Source organism: Budorcas taxicolor, chromosome 3 (genome assembly GCF_023091745.1).
Source record: "Budorcas taxicolor isolate Tak-1 chromosome 3, Takin1.1, whole genome shotgun sequence".
Taxonomy (NCBI): domain Eukaryota; kingdom Metazoa; phylum Chordata; class Mammalia; order Artiodactyla; family Bovidae; genus Budorcas; species Budorcas taxicolor.
In genome coordinates this window covers 36,668,884-36,687,954 of record NC_068912.1, presented here as the reverse complement: position 1 = coordinate 36,687,954, position 19,071 = coordinate 36,668,884, and the positions used below count along the sequence as shown (strand labels likewise).

The window sequence follows — 19,071 nt, the reverse complement described above, 5'->3', positions numbered from 1 at the left end:
AAGTGGGCGTGTCCACGTCACGAAGGGCGTGAAAGCAAAAGAGACTGAACAATCTAAAGGAAGGAGAAGGAACGTAGAGAACCATGGAATGTGAGTGCAGGGGATGGAAAAGGGATTCCAAGACACCAAAGGAGCAAGAAAAAGAGCAGAGTACAGATCACTGGTATCTGGCTGACATTCGCCCGGCGACCTGCCAAAACCGGGAGGCACGAGCGCGCACTACAACTACCATAAGGCCCCGCTTCCTGGAGCCCGAGGCGCGGCGCGCAACGCACGCCGGGAGTCGGCCCAAGCCGCCAAGATGTCGCAGCCCAAGAGAAGAAAGCTTGAGTCGGGGGGCGGCGGCGAAGGAGGGGAGGGAACTGAAGAGGAAGATGGCGGAGAGTTGGAGGTGGCTGTGCCGCGACCCCGGAGGACTAGGCGGGAGCGGGACCAGCTGTACTACCAGTGCTACTCGGACGTATCGGTCCACGAGGAGATGATTGCCGACCGCGTCCGCACCGATGCCTACCGCCTGGGCATCCTGCGGAACTGGGCAGCGCTGAGAGGCAAGACCGTGCTGGACGTGGGCGCGGGCACCGGCATCCTCAGCATCTTCTGTGCCCAGGCAGGGGCCCGGCGCGTGTACGCGGTGGAGGCCAGCGACATCTGGCAACAGGCCCGGGAAGTGGTGCGGCTCAACGGGCTGGAGGACCGGGTGCACGTCCTGCCGGGACCCGTGGAGACGGTGGAGTTGCCGGAGCAGGTGGATGCCATCGTGAGCGAGTGGATGGGCTGCGGACTTCTGCACGAGTCCATGCTGAGCTCTGTGCTCCATGCGCGGACCAAGTGGCTGAAGGAGGGCGGTCTTCTCCTGCCGGCTTCCGCCGAGCTCTTCGTGGCGCCCATCAGCGACCAGATGCTGGAGTTGCGCCTAGGCTTCTGGAGCCAGATGAAGCAACTCTACGGCGTGGACATGAGCTGCCTGGAGAGCTTCGCCACGCGCTGCCTCATGGGCCACTCAGAAATCGTGGTGCAAGGCCTCTCCGGCGAGGATGTGCTGGCCCGGCCGCAGTGCTTTGCTCGGCTGGAGCTGGCCCGCGCCGGCCTGGAGCAGGAGCTGGAGGCCGGGGTGGGCGGTCGCTTCCGCTTCAGCTGCTATGGCTCGGCTCCCTTGCACGGCTTTGCCATCTGGTTCCAGGTGACCTTCCCCGGAGGGGACTCGGAGAAACCCGTGGTGCTCTCCACCTCGCCTTTTCACCCCGTCACGCACTGGAAGCAGGCGCTCCTCTACCTGAACGAGCCGGTGCAAGTGGAGCAAGACACGGATGTTTCCGGAGAGATCACGCTGCTGCCCTCCCAGGACCACCACCGTCACCTGCGCGTGCTGCTGCGCTACAAAGTGGGCGACCAGGAGGAAAAGACCAAAGACTTTGCCATGGAGGACTGAGCGTGGTCTTCTCTCCCAACTACCTCCCAAGGAAGCCAGACCTGCCCGGGAGAGGCGGAGGGTTGGTCGGCGGAGTAAAGGAGATTTCTCGTGCAAGTAGGGAGCATTATCTTCCGTCTCCCTTTACCCCAGGGCTCCTGGGGAGGGAGAGTGAGTTCAGTCTCGCTTCGTGGAGATTCTTCTGGCGATATTTATTAAAAAGTGTTTTCGATCCCCTGCCACGACCGAAACAGCGTGTTTATTAAGGGCCCGTTAAACCTCAAAAGCACGTGGTACCAAGCACTCCTTTTTCTATTTCTTTTGTTTCTTGTAAATTAAAGGGGGGAAAGGGTATGAAATTATCAGTTTGTGAAGGTTCCATTCACTTCCCTAACACCTCACACCCTAAGTCTAAAGCCAGGGAAAGGGTAAAAGGGTTTATAGTTAGACTCCATGTATTTCCAATAAGACGGGATATCACTCCAGAGCCATATTCTCTCATTTTCTGAATTCCCTCTCTTCCCAGGTGCCTCTAGACTACAGTATTTTGTCCTCTTTTTTTTTTTTTATATAAGTTTTACTACTGATAACGTGGGGGAGGTGAATGAGGATAAAGTTTAAATAACACCTACTTCCTTAAGATGCTAAAGTTGATGACACCTTACTCCATTAAGTGAAATAAACGTCATACGTACTAGTACAGCATACCTAAGAAATCTAGAAGGGTAGGTGTTGGAGAAAAAGACCTGAAATACAGTAAAGTAGTATGGACTTTCTGTCTTTACTGTTAAGATTTAACCAAGAAAATTTCATGTAAGTTCCGTAGTAAAAATTTTGTGTGCTTCTTTAAAACAAACTGATAGAGGCGATTTCTTCTGAACTTGGTCCAAGGGCTTATTTATCACCTTGGTTAAATTATTTAAGTAAGGAAAATATTTTCCCAGCTCGAGAATTAAAATCCCTCATTCAGGGGGATCATGTGATTTGGCCTACTAACATCAAGTGAAAATGTTTTTGTTAGTGTTTTGTTTGTTTTCTTTTTATTTAGGTCAGCTAAATGTGAAAGTTGTGAATTTAGGAAAATCATTTGTAATGTGAGTTATGTTATCAAATTTATTTTACCCATGTTTCCCTCCTCATCTCTGGCAAATAAAGCACTGGCATTCTCTATTTTTATAGATGAAGTAAGAAGTCTTGTGTACTGTTTGAGTTATAACTTTTTGCCTTTTTAATATTGTTCTTAAAAATGGTGTTATAACCCCTACAGAGCATAGCTTAAGGATAATCAACTATGCTTAATGTATGGTTTCTTTACACTAGTAGCTTTAGTATGCTAATAGAAAGCAGGTGTGAAAATCTGGTCTGAAGCAGCTGTTTGTTGCAAGTTTTTTCTTCTTTATTCATTACTTATTAATATACTTAAATATAACTAATTTGCTAAAATTTGGTATCAACACATGAGATCTGCCGTTAGTAAGGGAACTATACATGTACAAAATCATCAGCTTTACAAGATCCTTGACTTGCAATACATATATAGTTGTCACCATTGTTGGTATTAGGATAGTTAGCTTATGCAAATGGTACAGTCATAGCAATTTAGGCCTGGTTTAAACTAGAGTTACAAATTGGTTCCTTATGTTAGGGTCAACTATATTTCACGTTGAACATTTATTAGCATTTTAGTGTACAGTTTTGAGTGAATTTCCAGTGTTTATTTTAACTTCGTACCACAATCTCTTCGTTGTATGAGTACTTGAAAGCATTCTTCCAAATTCCATTTTTTAATATATGTCTTATACAGGTATTATAGAGTTCTCATTACCAGTATAAGCACACAAAGGGACACTAGTTAAAACTTTGGTTAACTATAGACGTAAAGGTAAGTATTTTGTAATTAGAATTAAAAATTCTGTTTGTAACTGTTTCCCCCAAGTAAGATGGATTATCATAAAAATACAGCTATACAGCTAAAGCAATTAATTAAGAGGCAACAGTGTAGTGGTGAAAAGTCATGGACTATGGAGCCAGACATCTCATGCTGCAGTCTAGGCCCCACCACTCTTAACTGTGTGACTGTGGGCAAAATACTTAACATCTGTTTTTTCTCCACTGCTATCGTGCAAACGGGGCAACAATCACACTTGCCCCATAGAAATGTGAAGATACAGTGAGTTAATACACATAAGCACGTAGTACCTGGTACATAATAAATCCTTGCTGTTGTAATTATAGAAAAGTAATATGCAAACCTGGAGCACTCAGACACACAGTAAATGTACCACAGAATAAATGAGTCAATGTTTTGATTTTTTTACAGGTGTTTGAAAGTATTAGCATGGCTGTATATGATAAGCAATGTGACACTGGACACCACTTGATCCAAAGAAAGCCCAGACCCTGGAAGTGATGATACTTCGGGAAGGATGAGATTGTGAGATGCACCAACATTCAGGCACTGTCCAAACTCTGTATGAGCTGGTACTGAATCCTTAGGGTCATTTGGGCAACAGGAAGGAACTACCAACCCTAACGAGAGAAAAACAAGATTAAGTTTTACCTGCTCCCCTCAAATAGCTTACATTTATTTAGCACGGTGAAACTTTCCAGCTATTTCCATTAACTCACTGGACCAATGGACATTTATTGAGTATTCAGTATATTAGTCATTGTGATAAGCACTTAGGATAGAAGCCAGTAAAACATAGTTTCTATCTCCAAGTAGGTATAATATGTTCACAGAATAAACCAGTAAGTAAAAAATAATGGGCAAAAGACTAGGATGGTGTAGATGTTAGGGTGGGCAGGTAATTATCTTCACCTTACATACTAGGAAAAAAGGTAACACCTTTTGAAGAATTTAGCCTAAGACTATACAGCTAATTTTTGACAATTGAACACAAGTTTTTCAATTCCTAACCCCCAAATAATCCCAAGTTTAAGGAAGTCCCACTGGAGCTCTATCTCGTGGGCCTCAAAGAGCCACCTTTACTATATAGGATCTTCAGCTTGACAGATCCTAGACACTCAACAAAGGATTCCCTGTTGCCCTTTCCCTATGTGTGTCCATGTGTTCTCAGTCCTGTCTGACTTTGTAACCTCATGGACTGTAGTCTGCCAGGCTCCTCTGCCCATGAGATTATCCAGGCAAGAATACTGGAGTGGGTTGCTCTTTCCTCCTCCAGGGCATCTTCCCCACCCAGAAATCAAACCTGTGTCTCCTGCATTGGCAGGTGGATTTTTTACTGCTGAGCCACTTGGGAATCCGCTTCCCATTCCCTAACAGAGCTAATCAAATGTGGTGCCCCCAGGAACTTGAATACTCAACACAGTAGCAAAGGTAGACAGACTCTACCATTCTACTTGGTACTTGGTGCTGGAGAGCAGAGAGACCTCTGACCAGGTCACTCATTTAATAAACACCAACTATCTAACATTTAAGTTGTGTAACAAGCAGATCTTAACATAAAAACCTGAAGTGCAGCAGAGAATAGAAATTGCCTTCATCAATAATTTCCAGTCATTCTTTAGCTTGGAAACATTTCATTCCAACTAAATCTTGCCCTTGCTGAAGGATGAGAGGCCAGCTGTCTTAACAATTTCATCCTTAAAATTTTTCCCAAGTGATAAAATGCTTCTTATCATCACATAGATTATGAACTCCTCAATGAAAAATTGCTATATGCTAATTCCAAAAATAAATCTGTGTCCTCTATATAACTGATTTGTTTCAGCTAATGGGCACAATATATTGGGTATATATACTCACACTGGCTACTGGAAAGCTGAGCCAAATGTATGGCTCACTTGTGATTTTTTTCTTTTAACTTTGTATCTAGCTTCATTTCCATAACCCAGTTTTTTTTCTTGATTTATTCCTCTCATAATAAATATTGTTTTGTTGAAATTTATATATCTTTTTTCCTCCTTTAATACATTTTGGCATGAAAATATTTCCCTACATTTTGGAATAGCTGCAGAAATTCTGAGGGTGGGAGGTTGTAGAAAAATCTAGAGGACTCTGAGGTATGTCCCCTTTATTTTCTATGAATTGTGTCCAAAATTGTTCACATGGATGTATAGCTGACTGGATCTCATCTTTGTAGCCAATCTACAGCATTTTACTTTTTGTAGAATCAAGATTTCTGAATGTGTGACAAATTCAGACATGTAGACAGTTTTGAGGACACCTTGAATATTCTGCAGCTCTTTGTAAGCTTAGAACAGGCCCTCAGTTCAGTTCAGTCGCTCAGTCATGTCTGACTCTTTGCAACACCATGGACTGCAGCACGCCAGGCCTCTCTGTCCATCACCAACTCCCCAAGCTTCTTCAAACTCCTGTCCATCAAGTCAGTGATATCATCCAACCATCTCATCCTCTGTCGTCCCCTTCTACTCCTGACCTCAATCTTTCCCAGCATCGGGGTCTTTTCCAGTGAGTCAGTTCTTCACATCAGGTGGCCAGAGTATTGGAATTTCAGCTTCAGCATCAGTCCCTCCAAAGAATATTCAGGACTGATTTCCTTTAGGATTGACTGGTTTGATCTCCTTGCAGTCCAAGGGACTCTCAAGAGTCTTCTCCAATACCACAGTTCAAAAGCATCAATTCTTTAGCGCTTAGCTTTCTTTATGGTCCAACTCTCACATCCATCCATGACTACTGGAAAAACCATAGCTTTGACAAGATGGACCTTTGTCGGCAAAGTAATGTTTCTGCTTTATAATATGTTATGTAGATTTGTCGTAGCTTTTCTTCCAAGGGGCATTGTAGGTTGTTGTGTTAGTCACTCAGTCGTATCCAATTCCTTGCAATGCCATGGACTGTAGCCCATCAGGCTCCTCTGTCCATAAAATTCTCCAAGTAAGAATACAGGAGTAGCCATTGCCTTTTCCAGGGGATCTTCCCAACCCAGGAATCAAACCCAGGCCTCCTGCACTGCAGACAGATTCGCTACCATCTGAGCCACCAGGGAAGCCCTGTAGATTGCCAAACTCCTTCCAAAAGTGATTCAAAATAATTTAAAGTGATGATAAGGAAGGAGGTGACATAATGAGACTATTTATCAAATATCATGCATGCTTGTAGAAGATTTAAAACAAAGAATCTGAACCTAACTAAACAGAATTGTAACAAAAATTAAGATATCAACAGTGGCATTGGAACTGTGCTCCTTGGAGAGCTTTGATAATTAAATTCATCATATTGATAATAATAACTTTGGGAAAAGACTGGTGAGATTTCAGTTGGATAGCTTTTTAACTCTAAAAACAATCACATATAACAGAAATTTAAAATACAGAGAGCTGGGGTAGGGGAGGAGGGCAGAATTACTCCTCTTTCTATAGGCTGTCCCCTACAAGGAAAGAACAGAGAAAGGAGAGTGGGATGGAAAGAAATTCTCCCCTCAAGTTTTTAAATGCTTTATAGGCATTCCTGCAATCACTTGAGATATGTATTTTTTAAAAACAAAAAACTTCACATTCTGAAATATTATACACTAAAAATAACAAACTTAAGGAAAAATTAGGTTGGATAGACCATCATAATGTATGTAACTTTGTAACCAAGAGCACTAATTCTATTAAAAATATTAGCAGTTTAGAAAGATGTTAACCATAATGAATGAACATTGCAGTAAATAGCTTGATGAAAGAGCATGAGGAAGTTATAGAGACAAAGCGAAATGCACAGAGATAGGCAGAAGGCTCAATAAACATTTCTAGGACATAGAGCATGTGACTGAACAAAGCTTAAAGCAATAATATTTGGTGTGATACATTCCTCTCTGACTAGCTGCCTTTAGCTGTGTCTGTGTACTTTGTGTTAGGTGGTTGCTACCCGGTGGTGGTAAATATTAATGATGGGAAAGATCACAAATGAATCAGTCGATTTCCACGTTATATTTTGACATTGTTCTTCTACCTACCAACCTCATTCAAGTTCATTATTTTATAGAAACATGTACTGTAGCATAACATTTGATCCTTTGTTCAGTTTCCAGAAATTATAACTGCTACTGCTACTGCTACTGCTGCTGCTAAGTCGCTCCAGCCGTGTCTGACTCTGTGCAACCCCATAGACGGCAGCCCACCAGGCTCCCCCGTCCCTGGGATTCTCCAGGCAAGAACACTGGAGTGGGTTGCCATCTCCTTCTCCAATGCATCAAAGTGAAAAGTGAAAGTGAAGTCGCTCAGTCGTCTCAGACCCTCAGTGACCCCATGGACTGCAGCCTTCCAGGCTCCTCCGTCCATGGGATTTTCCAGGCAAGAAAAATTCCATTGGATTTATAGATATTTTCAATGCAGTTTTTCTTAAAGGAAAATGGAATGGAGTGGGGGACTTACAAATGACTATAACCACCCTTTAGCACGAATCTATTTATTTTATTATTTTGGTCACCAGGAAAGATCAACCAGAAGGGGAAATAGAAAATTCTGGCCTGTGTAGAGTGGAAGGAAAATAACTGAGTATTCAGGAGGTGATTAGATAGTGGGATTTGAGAACAATAGGTGTTTATCCTGAGCCAAAGGTCAACATACAAATCATCTTGGGGTCAAAGAGACCTGAAAGTTTGTGAAAGAAGTGCATAAGTAAAGGTTAGGCTCCTCATGAATACACTTTGCCTGCATTACAGTATCCTTAAGCATTTCTAAAGTCATGGGCTCAGAACATAACCAAGATTATTTTGATCAGTTACAAATTATTGCTTGTTTTGATACTTGTCCCTAATCGCTCTTTTCAGCTTGGATTCTAAACCTATTCAAAGACTCTTCTCAAATTTATGAACAAAACCTTCCAACCTCCATTATCTCAAGTGATGTGCATCTTAGTAATGGGTGGTATGGGGTGGGCTGATATTCAGTTCAGTTCAGTTGCTCAGTTGTGTCTGACTCTTTGCAACCCCATGAACTGTAGCACACCAGGCCTCCCTGTCCATAACCAACTCCTGCAGTTCAACCAAACTCATGTCCATCGAGTCGGTGATGCCATCCAGCCATCTCATCCTCTGTCGTCCCCTTCTCCTCCTGCCCCGAATCCCTCCCAGCATCAGAGTCTTTTCCAATGAGTCAGCTCTTCACATGAGGTGGCCAAAGTATTGGAGTTTCAGCTTTATCATCAGTCCTTCCAATGAACACCCAGGACTGATCTCCTTTAGGATGGACTGGTTGGATCTCCTTGCAGTCCAAGGGACTCTCAAGAGTCTTCTCCAGCACCACAGTTCAAAAGCATCAATTCTTCGGCGCTCAGCTTTCTTCACAGTTCAACTCTCACATCCATACATGAAAAAACCATACATGGAGAAACCATAGCCTTGACTAGATGGACCTTTGTTGGCAAAGTAATGTCTCTGCTTTTCAATATGCTATCTAGGTTGGTCATAACTTTTCTTCCAAGGAGTAAGCATCTTTTAATTTCATGGCTGCAGTCATCATCTGCAGTGATTTTGGAGCCCCCCAAAATAAAGTCTGACACTGTTTCCACTGTTTTCCCATCTATTTCCCACAAAGTGATGGGACCAGATGCCATGATCTTAGTTTTCTGAATGTTGAGCTTTAAGCCAACTTTTTCACTCTCCTCTTTCACTTTCATCAAGAGGCTTTTTAGTTCCTCTTCACTTTCTGCCATAAGGGTGGTGTCATCTGCAAATCTGAAGTTATTGATATTTGTGCCAGCAATCTTGATTCCAGCTGATGCTTCTTCCAGCCCAGCATTTCGCATGATGGGCTGATAGTAGACCTTTAAAAAAAAAATTTTTTTTAAGAACAAAATTATTTGTTCTTAAATACAGTAGTTTTACCAGCAGCAAAGCTCCATGTATTTTTCTTAAAAAGGTCTAAAAAGGGCTGATATTAGACCTTTAAAAAAAAAAGTTGGAGCTTTGCTGCTTGTAAAACTTATATTTAAGAACAAAATATAGAATTTTTATTTTAAAAATTTTAGATTAACTGTGATGCTAGAGAAAGAATTAAGAATCCCAAATGGTTTAAAAAAAAAAATTCACTGTATGTATTCTTTGAAGCCAGACCTCCACCAGAAATTTCCCTAAAATAACAAGCTCCTTATTTTAATGTGAACTCATTCTACCATTATTTATCACCTGATGAATTATAAAAATAGGAAATATTTAAATGGTTAGGTATGTACAGTAAAAGACAGAATTAAAAAGAGAGGATTTGGAAAATCCACAGATCAAATACATGGCCCCTGAATAATTGAGAATTTAGTCAGAATAATTAAGAGAAAACATAGAGAGAATGACAGTAATTACAACAAGGGGATTTTAGTATGAAATGAAATTGGAAACTACCAGGAATGTTCAGTTTGTAATAAATAGAATTCAATATTAGCTAACTTTGCTTTAACCCCAACCAGGGGAATTTTATAGAGTCCAGACATTATTATAAAATAGGTTCAAAATAAATTAATTCCATGGTATTAGGTCCAAGAAAAAATAGGCCTCAGAATGGTGTTCTGTGTATATGGAAGATAGAACTGTTGAGTTACTCTAAGCAATAAGACAAGATTCTTAAAGTAAAACTAGACCAATAAAAGATATGGTCATTACACTACTCCCATAATAGTGATATTATTTAAGACATTAAAGTGATATATTATTCAGTGCTAAAATATGTGATACGGTTGTTAGGGAGATATAGTTTTTCATTTTTTGATTCATTATCTGATTTATTTTATACCAGATGATAATGTATTCCTAGGGACATATAGTGAAAATAGCATATGCTGAAAACTTTATGCCAAATGATATTCTAATACACCAGCTACTACTTCTCAGCATGTAGAATGCTTTTATGAAATAATGGCATATTAATCATACTGTGCAAAGTCCCATTAAAATCAATGATGTATTGACTTTGTTTATTTCACATGAGTTATACATAATAAAATAATGTTTTGTAAAGAGTGGCTTTCATCCTGAGGAAAACTTCATATCATTAATTTTCATGTAAAAGAAATTCCTTCTTTTGTCAGACTTGCCACAGCATACATAGAGATAAATAGTCATGATACTTACATAAAGATTCTTTATTAATTTTTAAATCATTATTGAGTACCTGACATGGGCTAGATGCACTTAAAGTACATTATTTTATCTACTCCTTGAAATAGTTCTGTTAAGTGCTTCTATTATCAGTCCCATCTTACAGATGAGAAAACAAAGGCCTGGAGTTGGATGAATTGCCCAAGGCCATATGGAAACTACTGGCCAAGCTTGGGACTCATCACCTAAGCTCTGAGTACCACCTGTACTTCTACACATACAGCCTGTCCACGATGCCTGAGTCCTCAAGTGAAGGTAACTTCAGTAGACACTTAAAATAGACTGATTGTTGTCTTAGGCTGGGGTCTCCAAAAGCACACCTTGAGTCAAGAATATATGTAAACATGTTTATCAGGAAGTATTCCCAGAAAATTCTAGAAGGGCAGCAGGACTAGGAAGGGAAGAGATCTGGCTAGAGTGTGATATTAAGCCAAGTCCCAAGAGTTAGAACTTTGTCCCAATCCTGCAGAAATGCTCTGGAGACAGCATGAATCACACTTATGAAAGTGAAAGTATCTGTTGCTCAGTCCTGTCTGACTCTTTGTGAGCCCATGGACTGTAGCCCACCAGGCTCCTCTGTCCATGGAATTCTCCAAGTAAGAATACTGGAGTGCGTTGCCACTCCCTTCCCCAGGGGATCTTTCTGACCCAGGGATTGAACCCAGGTCCCCTGCGTGGCAGGCAGATTCTTTACTGTCTTAGCCACCACGGAAGATCATACATACTGCTCACTGTATAGGGACATGTGTGATCTATGCTGTCTCCAGAGCAACTCCGCACCATTCAAATCTTCTCACCCATCAGACATTGGCTAATGATTGCCTCTGTTTTTCAGTTGCTAAGTTATGTCTGACTCTTTTTCACCCCACAGACTACAGCATGCCAGGCTTCCCTCTCCTTCACTATTTCCCAGAGTTTGCTCAAATTCATGTCCATTGAGTTGCTGACACCATCCAACCATCTATCTCATCCTCTGCCAGGCCCTTCTCCTTCAGCCCTCAATCTTTCCCAGCATCAGTGTCTTTTCCGTTGAGTCGGCTCTTCACATCAGGTGGCCAAAGTATTGGAGCTTCAGCATCAGTCCTCCCATGAATATTCAGGGTGGATTTCCTTTAGGAAATGACTACCCCTAGAGAGACATAAATTCTTAGGCATCTCCCACCTCTCATGTGGGTGGGCATAACGGTATCCACAGCCTAAGGGCAGTTCCCCCAGCTAAGGATTGCCAGTGCAGCAGATTGAGTCAAGGTTATAGGGGGGCAGATGTACAAAAAGAAAGGGAAAAGATACAAGGTGACATAAGTTGAATAAATGGATTGTTGATAGGATATTGATACTGTCATAAATATATTTTCTAAGATTCCTTTACATTCCAAAGAAATAGGTACACATTTGCTTTATGTCTATATTTATCATCAGATCTTTTAAAACTGCATGAAGAAGGAAAAAGTTGATATCCCATTCCCCACAGTTTAGAATGTATCCTTCTACTACGTAGACTCATGTACACATATTTATGTAGTTTTTTTTTTACAAATATGTAGACATATTATTCATATTACTCTGAAAATTATATTTAAGTTAAAATATATAGCCTAAATATTTCTTGAAGTCAATACATATATAAATAACTTATTAAGAGTAATATGAAAATATATGGTATACATAATCCATAATTTATTCAACCTATTGAATTCTCTGTTGATAAACAATAGTTGTTTGCAATTCTTTGCTACTACAAATTATACTTGCCCTTCTTTCTATTCTCTGCCTAGTTAATCTCATCCAGTCCCATTACTTTAAATAGTGTGCCATCTATGCTGATGACTCCTCAATTTATGTTGTTATCTCCTGACATTTTACTGAGTTCGTACTCATATATACAGCTGCCAATTGTCATCTCCACTTGGACAAAGCAGGCATAACCTAAGTGAACTATTTTATATATAGTATGTGTATATATATATATATAAATTATATATATAATTTTACCATATGTAATTATATTCTTATGCTTTTATTTTCAGAATCAGTATATGTTTATTGGACATATTTTTTAAATAACCAGAACCTCTCACTACCCTCTGTACAACTTTATCTTTAGTCAAGTTGATATGCTCCTTGAAAACATGACAACAGCCAAGTCATCACATCAGATCGTGATCACCAGGAGTGTTTATTGAATGCTCATTGTATGAGAGTACCATTTTTGATTGGGGTATATCAAGGAGCATAGGAAAAGGTCCCTGGTCTGAAGAGCTGAGTCTGAAGTGGAAAGCAAGCATCTCAACTTCCTAAAGACAACTAGTATGACAATGCAACCTACTTTCAATAACAAATGAATCATACAGACAATTGCTGTTATAAGAGTATGGTCACTGCGTGATGGGAAAATCAGAGCTTCTCGCTGAAAACAGGCATAGAATCAGAGGAATGTGAATCTTGCAGATTCACAATTATGTCAAGATCCTTCCCGAGGGACCTTCCACCCAGAACGTTCTCTCATTAAATTGCATGTTCCACTCTCTCTCTCAGTTCTCTGTGCAAATGTAACCTCTAAGAGGATTTCCTTGGCTACTGTGAGGTTAAGAGTCCTCTTCTCTTGGAATGGGAGAAAATAATAGCAAATGAAGCAACTGACAAACAACTAATCTCAAAAATATACAAGCAACTCCTGCAGGTCAATTCCAAAAAAATAAACGACCCAATCGAAAAATGGGCCAAAGAACTAAATAACATTTCTCCAAAGAAGACATATAGATGGCTAACAAACACATGAAAAGATGCTCAACATCACTCATTATCAGAGAAATGCAAATCAAAACCACAATGAGGTACCATTTCATACCAGTCAGAATGGCTGCAATCCAAAAGTCTACAAGCAATGAATGCTGGAGAGGGTGTGGAGAAAAGGGAACCCTCTTACACTGTTGGTGGGAATACAGACTAGTACAGCCACTATGGAGAACAGTGTGGAGATTCTTTTAAAAACTGCAAATAGAACTGCCTTAAGACCCAGCAATCCCACTGCTGAGCATACACACCAAGGAAACCAGAATTGAAATAGACACGTGTACCCCAGTGTTCATTGCAGCACTGTTTATAATAGCCAGGTCATGGAAGCAACCTAGATGTCCATCAGCAGATGAATGGATAAGAAAGCTGTGGTACATATACACAATGGAGTATTACTCAGCCGTTAAAAAGAATTCATTTGAATGAGTTCTAATGAGGTGGATGAAACTGGACCCGATTATACAGAGTGAAGTAAGCCAGAAAGAAAAACACCAATACAGTATACTGACACATATATATGGAATTTAGAAAGATGGTAATGATAACCCTGTATGCGAGACAGCAAAAGAGACACAGATGTATAGAACAGACTTTTGGACTCTGAGGGAGAGGGAGAGGGTGGGATGATTTGGGAGAATGGCATTGAAACATGTATACTATCACATAAGAAACGAATCGCCAGTCTATGTTTGATACAGGACACAGGATGCTTGGGGCTGGTGCACTGGGATGACCCAGAGAGATGATATGGGGAGGGTGGTGGGAAGGGGGTTCAGGATTGGGAACTCATGTACACCCGTGGCTGATTCATGTCAATGTATGGCAAAACCAATACAGTATTGTAAAGTTAAAAAATAAATAAATAAAAAATTTTAAAAAAGAGTCTCCCTCTCTACCACAGATAACACTTCCCCTTGTTACTGAAATTCAGTTGTTTACTTGTGTATTGTCTTTCTCACAGCATGAGATTCGTGAGCGATATAATCTTGTCTCTCCTGTTCATCACTGTCTATCCATTGCCTAAAACATTTTCTGGCACAAAGTAGGTATTCAATAAGTATTTGTTGAGTAAATGGGCCTTGTAAACCAAATGGAACTTACAAAAAATGGCACAGTAGTCATTCTAGGCAGGGATAATGGCATGAGAAACAAGTGCTCCTTAGAGATTTATCTTCAATTATGATACAATGGCTTTCTACTCTCTACATGGAAACTTCAGTAATACCTGAGATACCAGTAATATCACTGGTAGACAGTGAAAATAATTGAGCTTGCCACTGTTATAATTCATAGTCAGTTTATAGCCACTGAGCCTTCTCCTAGGTCTGACAATTTCCCATGACCTCACAGAATAAAAGTTGTCAAAGAGGAGTTGACTGGAGTCCCTAGAAATAAAATTTTGCAAGGCATTAGACAAATAAATATGTTGATGGGATTTTCAAAATGATCAGCTTGTTCTTTTAGAGTTTCCCTGAACAAAAGAGAGAGACTAAAGTTTATGACAAAGGATGAAAACAAAACCAAGGTTTAATTTGTTAAAGATGATAACAACTTTTGTTTTTTTCTTCAAAACTGTATCTGATGACCGGTTTAGTCAGATTTCTCCCCAACTACTGTTTGCGGAGTGTCTGCCAGTCTTCTCCTCCCCCACCAGACCTGAGTGGACAAGATCCTATGAAATTGCCAGAAGGCCACTGAAGGAACTACAAGCTTGAGAGCTCTTCATTCATTGCCATCATCAGTGCTGAGTCTGTGCCCTGAGATCATCCCTGATCTAGGTCATTTGCATTAACAGGAGACTGCATTTCTTCCTTTGATGAAGAAAGCAAGCAGGATCTTCTCAATTAGTGCTCTTAGAGCTCACTGAAAACATGCTTTATGATAGACTACAGTAAGAGTCAGCTACCATAGAGTGAGGCTACATACCAATACATTTTGACAGGATTTTACTAAGAACCATTTTGGAAAAAAAAAAAAGTTCATCTATTTTAATAGTATTTTTTTACATTAAGAAGGCAATGCAAGCTGACTATGGCAAATTTCAAACTGCAGGAATCACAAGAGAAAAATAACATATTACCCATAGTTTCACCCCCCAGAGTATTTTCCATTCCAACTTTTATGTATGCCTGTTTTTGAACTTCATCATGCTATCTAATACAACTCTTAATTTACTTGTCACACCACCATATTTTATCTTCCAAATACCACTATTACTATGTGAAATTATTTTATTGATTTCTTTACTGCTATATTGACTTTCTCCAAATAAAATCTACATTTTATAGACAAAATCCTTTTCTCCCTTATGTACTCAAGAAATGAATTAATGAACAGATGTCAAAGTAATATCTTTATAAATATCACCTCAAATACTTGCATTTTCACCTCTTTAAGATTGTACTCATGCTCGGTTACTCAGTCATATCCAACTCTTTGCATGCTGCACCTTGCCTAGGTATCGTATTGGATTGTTTTTATTCTATAACACTCTGTTTCTTCCTGTTCCTCATAAGGGAAGAGTGTTTTTGTACTTTAAGGCAGAGTTCCTGGTGAACTGATTTTACAAAGGCCTTAGATCAACTTGGCATCCCATATGTTAGAAAATTCTATTACTAAAAGGAAATCAAAATACTGTATCCCCAAAAGAAGATGGAATATTATTAATTAAACAATAACTTGGAGACTAAGTTCTATTTTGCAAAGTAATAAAATATCTATGTATAAAATAAAATTGAACATATTATTGTTCCTCAGAAAACCTTAACCAATTTATAGCAAGTTTTATTGGGAAGAAATTCATCCAAAACTGCAATGCATATGCCAAGTTTTGCTCTAATGTGTTAAAACTGCTTCAATATAATGTTTGTGGTCCATCCACATCTAATCTATCCATATGAAATGTGATATTATTATAAAGTGTAATTATTTCCAGAAACCTTAAAATAAGTGTTTCTAATTAAACATTTGTCTCACAATATATTAACTGGAGGTCACTTTATCGGAGAAAAATTAGGCAATATTTTAACTAGGTCTTGACAAAAATGCATTAAATCTATTTTTTAAAATGTTTTATTACTTGTAAGTTTCAGCCTGATGTGATTTTAAAATAGCCAAGTTATAAACCCCTGAAAATTGGAGTTTATAATGGAAATACTGACAGACCCTTAACTTTTAGGATGAATGTGCAGCTGTAATAACATTTGCTGTTGCTGCCTCAGTCAGTGTAGCAACATGACTGGGGTGCTAGATGTGGTTATTTCAAATATAAAACTGGCTGAACACTTGCTGAAGTATTTTCCCATTTCTAAAATCTTAGAAAATTCATATCTTGTTTTGGAAACCCCTTTTATCTCAAAAGTTATTATAATAAACAAGATGGAGGCCCTATTCTTCTACTTTCTATTTATACATTATCTCCTTGGTTATCTCGTCTTCTCCCATGGCTGGTTATCACAAAGCTTTCCTGTATATGGCATCTCTACCCACCAGTTAGTTATTCAAGCCAGAAAATTAGAGGTCAGTTTTAACTCATACTACATCTTCACCACATCTAATTGATTGCAAATACTGAGGGTTTTACTGCCTAAATGTGTTTTGAAACCATTTATTTTTAATCCCCAGTGCCATCACTTTAGTTAATGCCACTAAAACCTCAAGCCAAGCTGATTACAATAGCCTCCTAACTTGCATTTCAGGATAATTGATAGTTGGTAGAATAAAGTTCTTAATATTTATAGAATTTCAGCAAATAAAGCAGTAGAAATGATAAAATTAGAAAATCATCATTTCCCAACCCACAATAAAATAACAGATCTCTGCAATGATTATCTATAGTTGCTAAAACAAGGAGGGAGTGGTTAACAGAATTTTATATTGAAGGAATGAGTCTGACATGATCAGAACTATCAGTTGTATTAATCACTAAAAGTGGGAAAACCAGTTGCTATGTGTCTTAAAATATGATAAAAGCAACAGGAAATATACTTGCCTAAAATGTTGAATCTGAATCTAGTTAGCCCTCTAGATTTATGGAAAATAAAGGGAATGAAGGAATAAGTTAGCACTGTGAAGAAACAGTCAGACAAATCCTGAATCTAAGAAGTCTACAGAAAAACAACGGCCTGATTTCTCCAACAAATCAGTGTAGTATGTAAGGCGTTGATGATGGGATGGAGGTGGGGTTGCGATTGTTATGAAATAAGAGTCTTAAAACACATAACAACTGAACGCAATATGAGTATTTAACTGATCTGATTCAAACAAACCATTTTCAAAAATCATATTTGAGGCAATGGGGAAATTCAAATATGAACTGTATCAAAAATATTAAGAAATTATTACTAACTCCCTAGGTATGAAAATGGTAATGAGGTTATTTCCAAGATATAAGTTTTTTTTTTTTAATACTCCAGAAAATGAAAGGAGAGGCAAAAGAAGAAAGAAGATTGGCATATTCTGATAAAGGTTTTAGCAGGATAATGAGTATATAGGTTTCATTATACTATTTCCTTTATTTTGTGTATATTTTGTGAAATTTTCCCCGAAAGGTCATTTTTGCAAAGTTATTTAGGTTCTATAAAAAAGAAAGGTAATGTTTCAGTAAAGGTGATCATGATAAAATATACAGATTTGAGATATATTTAAATTAAGAGGCATTGTTAATTAATTGGAAGAAAAGGTGAAAAATAAAGAGAAATCAATGGTGACTCCTTGGTTTTTGATTTGAGCAACTGGGTAAATAACGGTACCAGATCCCGTGGAGGAAGGCATGGCAACCCACTCCAGCATTTTGCCTGGAGAATCCCCATGAACAGAAGAGCCTGGCAGGCTCCAGTCCCTGGGGTCGCAAACAGCCAGACACAGCTGAGCTGTGAAGCACAGCACATAGCACACAGAGGGGCAAGTTTGGGTATGGATTAAAAGCCTAATTTAATTTCACACATTGAGACCTGTAATAGTTTTCTGCGGGTGCTGTAACAAATTACCACATACGAATACTGAGCATGTTAAAGCAACACAAATGTATTTTCTTACAGTTCTGAAGGTCAGAAGTCCAAAATCAGTCTCACTAAGCTAAAGCCCAGGGCTTCCCTAGTGGTTCAGCTGACAAAGAGTCTGCCTGCAATGCAGGAGACCCAGGTTCAGTCCCTAGGCCCAGAAGATCCCCTAGAGAAGGAAATGGCAACCTTCTCCAGTATTCTTGCCTGGAGAACCCCAAGGACAGAGAAGCCTGGCAGGCTACAGTCCATGGGGTCACAAAGAGTTAGACGCTTCTGAATGACTAACATACATAAGCTCATCAGGCCTTCCCAGGTGGCACTAGTGGTAAAGAACCTGCCTGCTGATGTAGGAGACATAAGACATATGGGTTCGATCCCTGGGCCAGGAAGATCCCCTGGAGAAGGAAATGACAACCCACTCCAGTGTTCTTGCCTGGAAATCCCATGGACAGAGTAGCCTGATGGGCTGCAATTCATGCGGTCACAAAAGAGTCGGACACCCCGAAGCGACTTAGCAGGCAATCTGAAGTCAAAGCTTCGACAGGACTGGTTCCTCCTCTTCCGCACCACTCCCTTTCGCCTCCTCCCCCCCCCCCCCCCCCCCCGTGTCCTTTTCCCCCTCTTCTTCCTCTCCCTCCTCCCCCCGCTACTTTCTCCTCCCTCCTCCCCCTCCTCCCGAGTCTTAATATTAATGTTTCCTGTGTGTGTTTGGCTCATGTGTCAATACCCAAATATTTTCTTTTAAAATCCTAACAACCTTAAATTCAAATATCTACATATCAGGTCCTCAGTTTCTCAGTCA

At 39.8% G+C, this 19,071-nt stretch overlaps 1 protein-coding gene across 1 annotated transcript; it reads left to right on the top strand.

Moving 5' to 3' along the window:
- The first annotated feature begins 300 nt into the window (after positions 1 to 300).
- PRMT6 (protein arginine methyltransferase 6) lies at positions 301 to 1,536 on the top strand. The gene has a single exon (XM_052637471.1). The coding sequence runs from the start codon at positions 302 to 304 to the stop codon at positions 1,427 to 1,429; it is 1,128 nt and encodes a 375-aa protein (XP_052493431.1). The 5' UTR covers position 301; the 3' UTR covers positions 1,430 to 1,536.
- Positions 1,537 to 19,071: the final 17,535 nt, after the last annotated feature.